At 38.6% G+C, this 12,388-nt stretch overlaps 1 protein-coding gene across 5 annotated transcripts in view; it reads right to left on the minus strand.

Annotated features, from left to right (window-relative positions):
- The window catches only part of LOC139976955 (thyroid hormone receptor beta-like), a 42,117-nt gene that overhangs the window by 7,266 nt on the left and 22,463 nt on the right, over window positions 1-12,388 (minus strand). For 3 of the 5 annotated variants that reach the window (XM_071985879.1, XM_071985874.1, XM_071985878.1), the window contains exons 3-4: window positions 1,360-1,647; window positions 52-248 (exon numbers count right to left, since the gene is read on the minus strand). In XM_071985879.1, coding sequence (XP_071841980.1) covers window positions 52-248; window positions 1,360-1,639 — 477 coding nt within the window. In that variant the 5' untranslated portion in view covers window positions 1,640-1,647. Of the gene's footprint in view, window positions 1-51; window positions 249-1,359; window positions 1,649-12,388 lie in introns of all 5 variants that reach the window. The other 2 variants (XM_071985877.1, XM_071985876.1) reach the window with 1 other exon arrangement.

A 12,388-nucleotide genomic window follows, 5' to 3' on the forward strand; every position in this document is an offset into this window, starting at 1 on the left:
ACTGTTTGAGCCGACAAGGGTTGAGTAGCTGCTACTAGGTTAATAACTTACTGTTTGAGCTGACAAGGGTTGAGTAGCTGCTAATAAGTATGCATTCTTCACCATGTCTGCTAGGTCAGGTTTACTTCTTTTCTGCTTGTTGGGAGTCACCGTCGGAGCTTTATTCTCAGATTTGAAGAGAGCAGCCTCAGCGGCTGCCTTCTTTGTGATTGGCTTTCTCGTTTTTAATCTGTCTTTATCCCAAAGTCCTTAAAAAAAAAACAGACAAAAAACTTGTGAAACGTTTGTTTCCAACAGCTTCAATTTGAAGCCATAATACTTTCAAGGCTGTCAATTAAATACAGTCTTTGGATAGTAATATGACTGCACACAGCAAGAAGTCAAAAGTTGATTGTTCGATTAAACTTTCTGAAATGAACCAGCCATTTTCTGGTTGCCCTAGCAACTGAAAGGAAAAAAGCTAACAGTTCTAGAGTCTTTGGATACAAAAATGAATGCATTCAACTTCATTAGCCTGGAAACAGCAAACTTTGGTTGCCCTAACAACTCAACTTCATTAGCCTGGAAACAGCAAACTTTGGTTGCCCTAACAACTGAACGTCTTAACTGTCGTCTGGCTGTTTATAGTTTCAATGAATGCGAACACAGCATAAATGGGAAAAACTGAAAATGGTGACTACCTGTAAACCACATCGGCTGATTTCTAGTTAACCCGGTCAAAACTTTACATAGTATATTCCCACTCCTTGTCAATTACATGCTCTGTTAATTGCCTTTGTTTTCATTAAGCACACCATCGCTTAACTGAAGCATAATGGATATATTTTTTTCGTGTTGGACATATCCGTTAAAAAAAAATTATAGACATGATAACATTCTAGTTATGTGCCATATGCAGGACAGATATTTTCACAGATCTGAATTAAAGGTTATAAGCCTGCATGATCGGCATCATCTACAAAAGTGTTACACACTTCAATTTCTTGTTTTCTCGTAAGAAATGAGCCCAAACCTTCTCAATTTTGGGCTCAATCTGTTAAGATCGCTGAACACTACATGACGCAGGAGGGGGGGGGGGTTGGGTTGGGTGGGGGAGTTTCAGGCCTATAACTGTTACCTGAGCTTGTAACAGATAAAACCAACCACCCTGGGTGATAAATTTGCATGTGACCTAAACAAGCTCCAGTTTTGTTTTGTGCTCTCTGATCAGTCGGTCTGTGTTCAGGGCTACGTCCGTCTTCGAGATCAAAGACTTTCCACGTCACGATTCTCGAGTCGGGTCAGGTCGGGATCAGGCGCATACGTGAGCTGCGGGGGCGGGCTTTAGTTTTCAGATAAAAGTACAATTTCACGGCTTACTCTCTATCTGCATGCCCATGTCAAAGCACTTCTTCATCCTACAGGCAGCGCAGTGTCTTCTGGTGTAGAGGTCCATATCGCAACGTTTCTGACTGCCCATCTCACACTTAAGATTCAGGTGATTGCGAGCGTTTCTCCTGAAGAACGTCTTGCATCCCTCACACGTCATGGCTCTGTAGTGCATGCCGTTGGCCTTATCCCCACAGACCACACATATAGGCGTATCATCAAGGCACGAAGTGTCCGCAGCCATCTTATTCTTCTGATGAGACTTGGCCATTGTTTTTTTCTGAGAGAGGAAAAAGGGAAGGATATATGAGTGAGCTTTGGAATGATGATTTAAAAGTTCATCAATTTGAATCAAAGTCTACATGCCAAGGAATTCCAGCCTTGCAAGGCTGCCATAAACCATGGTTAATGGTCCAGTCAAGAACCACAGAGGGAGGGCAGATCAGGTGGATATTTTAGGAATCTCATTCTTTAACCAGGTGGTTCATTCAAGCATACCACAGATTGGTAAAATAGATGAATGCAAACATTGCTTGGATCTTATGGACGATTTATGGAATCATAGCCTTCATTAGAATATTAATTCAAGAATCCAAGCATATGAACTTTATTCTATCCCTAATGAGGTAAATATAACTTATGCTCGTGCTAATTAATATTTATACATCAAAATAAAAGTATATATATACAATACAGGAAGTATTTTGTACAACAGTTGATCATATGACTTCAGGAATCAAAGTGATCACACCAGGTTATTCATTCAAGAATCACAGCATGGATCAGACAGATAATATAAACACTACATTTAGGATCAGTAAGCCAATTCAGGAATCAAGGTGATCATCAGGTGATTCATTCAAGAATCACAGCATGGATCAGACAGATAATATAAACACTACATTTAGGAACAGTAAGCCAATTCAGCAATCAAGGTGATCATCAGGTGATTCATTCAAGAATCACAGCATGGATCAGACAGATAATATAAACACTACATTTAGGATCAGTAAGCCAATTCAGGAATCAAGGTGATCATCAGGTGATTCATTCAAGAATCACAGCATGGATCAGACTGATAACATAAACATTACATTTAGGATCAGTAAGCCAATTCAGGAATCAAAGTGATCACACCAGGTTATTCATTCAAGAATCACAGCATGGATCAGACAGATAATATAAACACTACATTTAGGATCAGTAAGCCAATTTAGGAATCAAAGTGATCACACCAGGTTATTCATTCAAGAATCACAGCATGGATCAGACATATAATATACACACTACATTGAGGATCAATAAGCCAATTCAGGAATCAAAGTGATCACACCAGGTTATTCATTCAAGAATCACAGCATGGATCAGACATATAATATACACACTACATTTAGGATCAGTAAGCCAATTCAGGAATCAAGGTGATCATTTAAGAATCACAGTATGGATCAGACAGATAACATAAACACTACATTTAGAACAGTAAGCCAATTCAGGAATCAAGGTGATCATCAGGTGATTCATTCAAGAATCACAGCATGGATCAGACAGATAATATAAACACTACATTTAGGATCAGTCAGCCAATTCAGGAATCAAAGTGATCACACCAGGTTATTCATTCAAGAATCACAGCATGGATCAGACAGATAATATAAACACTACATTTAGGAACAGTAAGCCAATTCAGGAATCAAGGTGATCATCAGGTGATTCATTCAAGAATCACAGCATGGATCAGACAGATAATATAAACACTACATTTACTGTAGGATCAGTAAGCCAATTCCGGAATCAAGGTGATCATTTAAGAATCACAGCATGGATCAGACAGATAACATAAACACTACATTTAGGAACAGTAAGCCAATTCAGGAATCAAGGTGATCATCAGGTGATTCATTCAAGAATCACAGCATGGATCAGACAGATAATATAAACACTACATTTAGGATCAGTAAGCCAATTCAGGAATCACGGTGATCATTTAAGAATCACAGCATGGATCAGACAGATAACATAAACACTACATTTAGGAACAGTAAGCCACTTCAGGAATCAAGGTGATCATCAGGTGATTCATTCAAGAATCACAGCATGGATCAGACAGATAATATAAACACTACATTTAGGATCAGTAAGCCAATTCAGGAATCAAAGCCTTCATTAGAGTCAGACAGTTAATGCAGGAATATGGTGACTGATTCAGGAATCATAATTATCATATATGTTTTATTCAAGTATTATAATCTGAATCAAAGTAGTTTATTCAAGGAGGATGGCTGATATTTCAACAGCCACATTATGCAATGTTGTCCAATAGTATGTAATCTCTTCCTAGCTTCAAGTTAGAATGTTTACCAGTACGTGTACACAACACATGAAGCTAGCAAACTACCTCTCCCAACTCCTGCTGCTCTGTCTAACAAATTTACTGAGCTGCATAGAAGACTGAAACAGGTGTGGTACAATTAGCTCAGAATGAAATAAATCCATAATGCTCAACCTGCCCAGCTAGCCTAATAACAAACTGTACTAATAAGCTTCCAATAACTGTACCAATAAGCTTCAGATGTGAAAATATGAGGGTCATTCCTAATAAGTGTATATAAAATGTTCCATTTTACTCAAGCACATCTTTCACAAAGTATAAAAAAGTCTACAAACCTGTGGGAAAGCAAGAGAACAATCAACAGTGCGACACAACGAGTAGCATTCTATAATCAATAATCATCGACTGACCCAACTTTCAAAAAGTCAGGTTTTTCTTGGCCCAGATCGGCTTTTCTGGTTTATTTTAGCATAGGGAGTGTATTATTTATTCAAATATGTTTTAGAGCAACATGTGCCAAAAAAATTCAAAGTACAGTTTACAAAAAAAAAAAAAAAAATCACAGAGTAAAGTTGTATATAAACCGCATGATGTACTGTACAACCAGACATTGAAAGTATATTTTCTCCATGTTCAGTTCATGGTCTGCTGTATAGACCCCAGCTATAGCAAGCTATAATGGAAAAAGTTTTGTGAGAAAACGTAGTCGACATGCCTTGGTCGTAAAAATGACCCCTTGTTAACCAATTACTGTACTGTAGTCTGCAACATCTGCCACATATTTTTTCTTGTATGAGAGTCTTTGTATGAACGCTGTATGATTAACTACACTGTAGGCATGTCCATATTTCCACATACTGTAGTGTTTATGCGCCTAATGGTGTTAACACCTAATGGTGTTAATGCCTAATGGTGTTAATGCCTAATGGTGTTAGAGCCTAATGGTGTTAAGAAGCTATGCAGGCTAATTGTAGAGCCTGAGGTCGATTTACGACCGTGGCAGGTCGATTACGTAATCGCAAAACTTTCCTAGTTATAGCTGCTATCATTGTAGCCAATAAAGCAGATCTTTAAAGAGACAGGTTTTTGATTGGTGAGAAGGATTTATCGGGTAAAGTTGTTAATACCATGTAAATGTCACAGTACTATTCACTTTAACAGTTCAAATTGTTAAACATTAACATATAAGCACCAGAATATACACAGCCTGTACAAGTCAGTTTAAACCATACAATTGCTCTTAACTCATTTATGAAGTGAGGAAGGTGGAATTTAAACAAGAAGTACCAGCAAAATCAAAGGCTCCTTCAAAAGAAACTCTGTTAGATTTGCAAAAAAACTGGAGATACCTGGAGCACTATTGTAGTATCCATTCAAGCTCTCTCAATGATGTACATGTACTTTTAACCCAGGTTACAGGATACTTAAAGGAATTGTCTGGTGGAAGATTTTGATACATTGGAGCTGGATAGCGCAATGTATAAACAATGAAGAGTCTGCTGTTAAAACTTATCTTGTGTTACACAAAGACCACGAAACCACCGATCTACTAAATGTATGGCGGCTTACGGAGTTTTTTGAAAACATATCTAATTTATAAGAAATTTCACCGAAAATTAAGGAAGAAATATATCTGTATACAAACGTGGTTTTTGTTAAATGTGATTACTGTAGCTACTGTACGGAGCGTGGGTTAATGTCGCAATCTGCATTAGCGTAGATGGCGTCACATTCTGTACTGGTCAAATCATATTGGAAATGTCCATCCTTAAATGATTATAAAATTGTTTCTCTGTCAAACTCTGCTGTTAAAACTTATCTTGTGTTACACAAAGACCACGAAACCACCGATCTACTAAATGTATGGCGGCTTACGGAGTTTTTTGAAAACATATCTAATTTATAAGAAATTTCACCGAAAATTAAGGAAGAAATATATCTGTATACAAACGTGGTTTTTGTTAAATGTGATTACTGTAGCTACTGTACGGAGCGTGGGTTAATGTCGCAATCTGCATTAGCGTAGATGGCGTCACATTCTGTACTGGTCAAATCATATTGGAAATGTCCATCCTTAAATGATTATAAAATTGTTTCTCTGTCAAACTCAACATTAGCATTCTCATTCAATGACAACATGTTTGGAAAATTATTTATCATTTTTTAAGGTAACTTCTTGCGGCTACCAGACAATCCTTTTTAAATACTATGCATAAATTTATATGCTAACTTGTCTGTGACATAGTGAAAAATTGCTGGGCTATACTTTCATGTTTGGTTGGGATCCATTTGGACAAGGACAATGTCAGTGAGCGCCACAAGACATTATGTAATACACCTAACATTAAAATACACACTGTACATGTACAGTACGCATTGTACATGTACAGTACTGTTCAAACTGTACATGAATGTACTGGTTGACAATTGTTTTATTTTTCAAGTGAATTAAACCAGAAGCAGACAGTACATTGACATATGACATTGAAATATGCACGGTATTGAATTGAATGACCTTAAAGTACAATACCCAGGCAAAAACATGTGGAACAGCAAAATGGGGAAAACATTTTTTTGTAAAAATAAAAATCCCAAATTTGAGTCCCCTAAAGGGTGTGAAAACTCGCGCAAAAAGAAACGTCTAATGCCGGTAATCTGACCTAGTTTTGAATGAGGTGTAACAGAAGTGTTAGACACCACCATCGATCCCAGAAAATACACACACATCTTGCTACCGTGGGTAATTAGACACTAGTCTACAGTCAATACATACAGCTGCGGTCAATACCCACAGCACAGTGTATAAATGATATGTACAGTACAGCGATGGACATATCAGATCCAGAGCTAAAGATAACAATTAAGGTATCACGTTTCATTACTGTCTGCATTTTGTAGCGACACTAACAAAACGTCACTTGCAAGCAACAGAAAGTTAACTTTTGCAGATGGCCGCACGCGGTTTCAATGCCTTTAAGTACTACATTCAACCCAACTTTCTTTACCTAAAAGTACTGTAGTTAATTAGTGGTAAAGTGCAACTTTCCCCATTTTTCCGTCACACTTGACCGCGAATGGCCCACATGCATGTATTGGTTGACATTCACTTATTTTTCATTCAACATTTTTAATTAAGTGAATTAAACAGACAGTACATTGCAAATATTATTTGTTGATATATTGCATTGAAATATGCAGGGCATTGAATTGAATAACCTTGAAGTACAATACTCAGGCCAACGGGGAAAACATTTTTTTGTAAAAAAAAAATCCCAAATTTGAGGATTTTCATTAACAAATAAGCTAACAAATAGGCTTTCATTATCAAATAAAAATATTCTCCTGCAATGTTCTGTAAAAACAGGGTGGTATCAAATCTCGTCTAGAAAAAAATAATGAGATTTTTTCAACGCGACATGTTTTGAGTTAACTGGCTGTCAAAGACAAGCTTTTTTGTACATCACAGCAACAACCCTCTCACTCTTCAATATTTATATAGGCTGTGTTCTATGCAGGTTGCTGTATACCTGTTTTCAGTATGTAAATTTTTCAAGATGTTCAATAACTTGACTAGGACTCTAGTGCGGCACTAGTCAGTGCGCACAGCCAAGGTCAAAGCGGCTCTAATAATATATGCTGACACCATGTAACTAACTTTTCCATGTAGTGACATTAAACAGTTTTGCAACTGCTGACATCATTAACATACTACATTAGTCAGTTTAATGGTGGCTACTGTGTAGAAGCCATTAACTAACATATGCTGACACCATACATATAGTGACAATTACCAAACTGTTTGAACTGACTAATATATGCTGACACCATGTAACTAATTTTTCCATGTAGTGACATTAAACAGCTTTGCAACTGCTGACATCATTAACATACTACATTAGTCAGTTTAATGGTGGCTATATATACTGGGTGGCTATATATACTGTGTAGAAGCCATCAATATGACTAACATATAGTGACAATAACTGACTAATATATGCTGACACCATATAACTAATTTTTCCATAGTGACATTAAACAGTTTTGCAACTGCTGACATCATTAACATAAGTACATTAGTCAGTTTAATGGTGGCTATATATACTGTGTAGAATCCATTAATTTGACTACATATGCTGACACCATATATATAGTGACAATTACCAAACTGGTCGGCATTGAATTTAAAGATACTGACTTTGTGTCAGTATCAAACTGACTTATATGCAAGTTGACACAATTACCACCCATAGCTTTCACCTGTTTTTGAACTTCATTTTGCAGCCCAACTTTTGTTATATATTTTCTTTTCATCTGAATTACAGATTACACATTCTACTTTGCATATATAATTGCAACTTCGATATCAGATACAAATTCCCATGAAAATGCACTTAAGACGTTGTTACCGTCATTAAAAATTGAGACTGCTGCCACACAGAAGCAAGTAAACCATTGCATTTCTCGTAGCAACCAATTCCGTGGAGTATTCTTTATGATGTGGCTTCGATCTCTTTATCTTAGTTAAATCTGATCCACATTTCATTTAATCTGTGATGCAATCTACAATAGTTACGCTAATACAGCACAGAGCGCACAAATAAAGGTTAATGCTTCTTTACGATATATGGAAATTATCTTACTGGAAAATCCTATTGCCCATAGCACTTCCTGAAACAGTCACGATAACTGTGCCCTGTTTGTTTTTCGTGTCTGTGGGCAGTATTTTCTTTAACCTGCCATGTAGAACACACTGCAGCTTTCGAATTAGATATATTGTTGTTCATAAGTTGACTTTCTTACAACTTTCAAATAAATGACACACATTTAAACTAGGATGATCATGATTCAACTTTCTTTTCCATCTGGGTCAAAAGGAACATTTTGGTCACTGCATGAAACTAGAGCAATTGCACAGCAATAATTGGTTGAAAAATTGTCTGCATATTCAGATCTAAGCCACGCCCATTTAGTATCGTGAAGATGTGATTGGTCCTTCAAATCAGTGATATATTGATTAATACAAGATCTGGCAAAACAGCTGAGTCAAAGATCTCATCATGGTAATACAGCTACAATGTTTTTCTTTTTTCCCCTAATGATCCTCACAAGATCTTCTTCAACTGTCTGTTCGTCTGTGTGTCTCTGTCAATCTGTGTCTCTCTGTCCATCTGTGTCTCTCAATGTCTTCTTTGTCTATTTTTGTTTTAGTTAGCCCCTGATGAAGATCCTGCTAAGATCAAAACATCAGGCCCTTATAACATTTACATGTTAACCTACATAGGCTTTTTACAGTACTCGGATAAGCAGTTTACCAACATCCCCCCCTCTCATTCTTTTTCTTTACAATACTTCAAACATTGGTCTATCATCCAGAGAGGGCAATAATATTTCTACCAAAGAGTTGCATTTTGATGAAATGTAAAGCAAAAATTTTAAAAAGTACAAGAACCCTCTAGAGTCAAACCAGAATGCAAAAATGCATTGTGGTTTCCATGATGTAAAATGACCAGTTATAGTGAGGGTGTGTAGTTACAAGGGTTTCACGATTTGACATCTGATGACCCCAAATAACCTTTGCCCTCCACCAAAAACAATAGCCTTCTTTCACACAATGTGGTACTCCAAAACACCAAATATGAGGTCTGCCCATGATTCCCTCCTTGAGATATCATGTTTACCAGGTTTCACAATTTGACCCCTGGTGACCCCAGATGACCTTTGACCCCCACTAAAAACATTAGGCTTCTTTTACTTTATGTGGTACTTCTACACACTAAATATGAAGTCTGTCCATGCTTCCCATCTTGAGATATTGTGTTTACAAGGTTTTCACAATTTGACCCCTGGTGACCCCAAATGACCTTTGACCTCCACCAAAAATAATAGGCTTCTTGTACTCAATGTGGTACTTCTACACACCAAATATGAAATTGGTCGACCTTCCATTCTTGAGATATCGTGTTTACAAGCTGGGCATCACAAACGTGCACACACACACATGCACACATTCGCCATCATGAATGCAAAGGTTACGATTATCATCGAAACAAAAAAACCTTTCAATGCATCATTTTGCAGTATAAGTTAACAAATAACTGTTTTTCCCTCTCATTTTCTTTTTTATACCATATTTGGACTGTGTACACCAACAGTTAGAAGCTACAGTACATGTTTACAAAAACCTGGCCTCTGGTCTTGAATGATCCAATTATAACATTCTATCGGGAGGCCTCACGTAACTTTAAATCTCTCTGTCAGTTACTTGTTCATTTAAGTACATTAAACCTAAATACTGGTGGCATGAAATATGCATGGTTTACCTGGGCAACGTGTACGTAGACACTTCTGGGCATAGATACGTTGCTAGAGACAGCCTACAGGCCAACCATAACTTCAGTAACAGCTTGGGAAGGCATTAACAAAGTATCAAGGGATCATATTCCATAGAGCTCCATAAAATACTTAATTGTCAGATTCTTTTTATCAAATAAACAGCTGTTAAATGAACTTTGCAGTTAAATGTTGAAAGGACTGGAAATAAAAGTGCAGTTGAAGAGACTGATTTTAATAGAGCACCTGTGACATGCATGGTAATATCTATTTGTAGTCCTCTCCTTCCCTTCTTCATCTTCCCCTGCCCCTCCCCTCCTCATCTCCTAATCTTTCCTCTCCCCATCTCCCACTGCCTCTCCTCCATTTCCTTCCCCACCTCTCTCCATCTTCCCCTGCCCCTCTTTATCTCCTTCCTTGCCCTCTCTCTGTCTCCCGTCCCTACTGTAATGTAGTATGTAGTTATATTCCCATCAAATTACTTTAAACATGTGCTTCCCATTCCTCTTTGCCTTAAGAGTAACTACTTACTTCCTGTTCCCAAGTTTAGGCACCCCTACACCCACATCATATTCGTAGAGGCCCCCCTTTGTCTTAGTTCCATGAACTTTTTTCATGCTTAACCAAAGATGACAAGCTGTTGCATCTCATGTGTATTACAAATGTGGTTAGTCATAGCACTCTCATACTGTATGTGTCTTAGTAATTATAAGTAAAAAGACTCTGTGACCAAGAGTTTATGTCACAGAGAAGTTACAGTATTGCCCCTTCACACGAAGTTGTAATGACATAAATACTGTAGTTTTTTGGTATGAAAAAAAAAAAGACTAAGATTCCAGACTTCAGAGAGTGTAGTTCAGATACACTCCAGCAACAATATCACCTAACAGAATAAATAAAGCTATTACTATACAATTATATCTATGTCTGGAGTTTCTCTTTATCTGTTGTTAATTATACTTATTTAATAACGGAGCCCAAACTAATTGAGCCGGAGCACCCCAACGTAACACTACCTATCCCCCATCTTCCCAGCACTTCAGCTCTCCCATTTTCTTCCCTGGCTCTCCCCATCCCATCCATGCCTCCCCATCCCTGTTCAGGCTTAAGTTCCTTCTACCCTGCTTCTCTCTGTCTTCCTTTCCTTGCCTCTCCCCCATCTTCCCACTTCCTTTCCACCATTTTCTTCCCTAGCTCTCCCCATCCCTTTCCTGTAGACCTCCCCATCTCCCCCTGTCCAGGCTCAACTACCTCCTACCCTGCCTATCTCTCTGTCTTCCTTTCAATGCCTCTCTCCCATCTTCCCACTTCCTTTCCAGCATTTTCTTCCCTCGCTCTCCCCATCCCATCCCTGCCTCCCCATCCCTGGTCAGTCAGACTGAACTTCCTTCTACCCTGGCTCTCTTTCTGTCTTCCCCTGCCCCTCTCCCATCTTCCCCTGTTTGGGCAAAAATTCCTCCTACCCTGCCTATCTCTCTGTCTTCCTTTCCCTGCCTCTCTCCCATCTTCCCAATTCCTTTCCACCATTTTCTTCCCTGGCTCTCCCCATCCCATACATGCCTCCCCATCCCTGTTCAGGCTCAACTACCTCCTACCCTGCCTCTCTCTCTCTATGTCTTCCTTTCCTTGCCTCTCCCCCATCTTCCCACTTCCTCTCCCCCATTTTCTTCCCTAGCTCTCCCCATCCCTTTCCTGTAGACCTCCCCATCTCCCACTGTTCAGGCTCAAATTCCTCCTACCCTGCTTCTCTCTGTCTTCCTTTCCCTGCCTCTTCCCACATCTTCCCACTTCCTTTCCACCATTTTCTTCCCTAGCTCTCCCCATCCCTTTCCTGTAGACCTCCCATCTCCCCCTGTCCAGGCTCAACTACTGTACCTCCTACCCTGCCTATCTCTCTGTCTTCCTTTCAATGCCTCTCTCCCATCTTCCCACTTCCTTTCCACCATTTTCTTCCCTGGCTCTACCCATCCATTCTATGATAAAACTTTTGTCAGAATTTTAAGAAACTAATTAAGTACTAATTAAGTATACATGTGAGATTCACAACTGGTTTGGGAGTTCGTTTACAACAGAGACCAGTCCTAAAATTGTGGAGATTATCCGACAGGTGACAGATTTTGGCCTGACATTCATCTTCTCCTTAGTATAGATCTGTTATCCCACCACCCCTTGTGTTCCCCCACCCCCCACCCTCCCCCGAACATGATTTTCATTAAATGCCTTTCTTCCTTCCTTGCGCCAAGCTTATCATATTCAATATTACTGCAATAAATACATTACCATTACAGCTAGCCACTTGCTCTGCCAAAACAAAACTCTACATTCCAGGGAGATTCACAACAGCTTTACATACTAAAA

This window comes from Apostichopus japonicus, chromosome 12 (assembly GCF_037975245.1).
Source record: "Apostichopus japonicus isolate 1M-3 chromosome 12, ASM3797524v1, whole genome shotgun sequence".
In the NCBI taxonomy this organism is placed as follows: Eukaryota; Metazoa; Echinodermata; class Holothuroidea; order Aspidochirotida; family Stichopodidae; genus Apostichopus; species Apostichopus japonicus.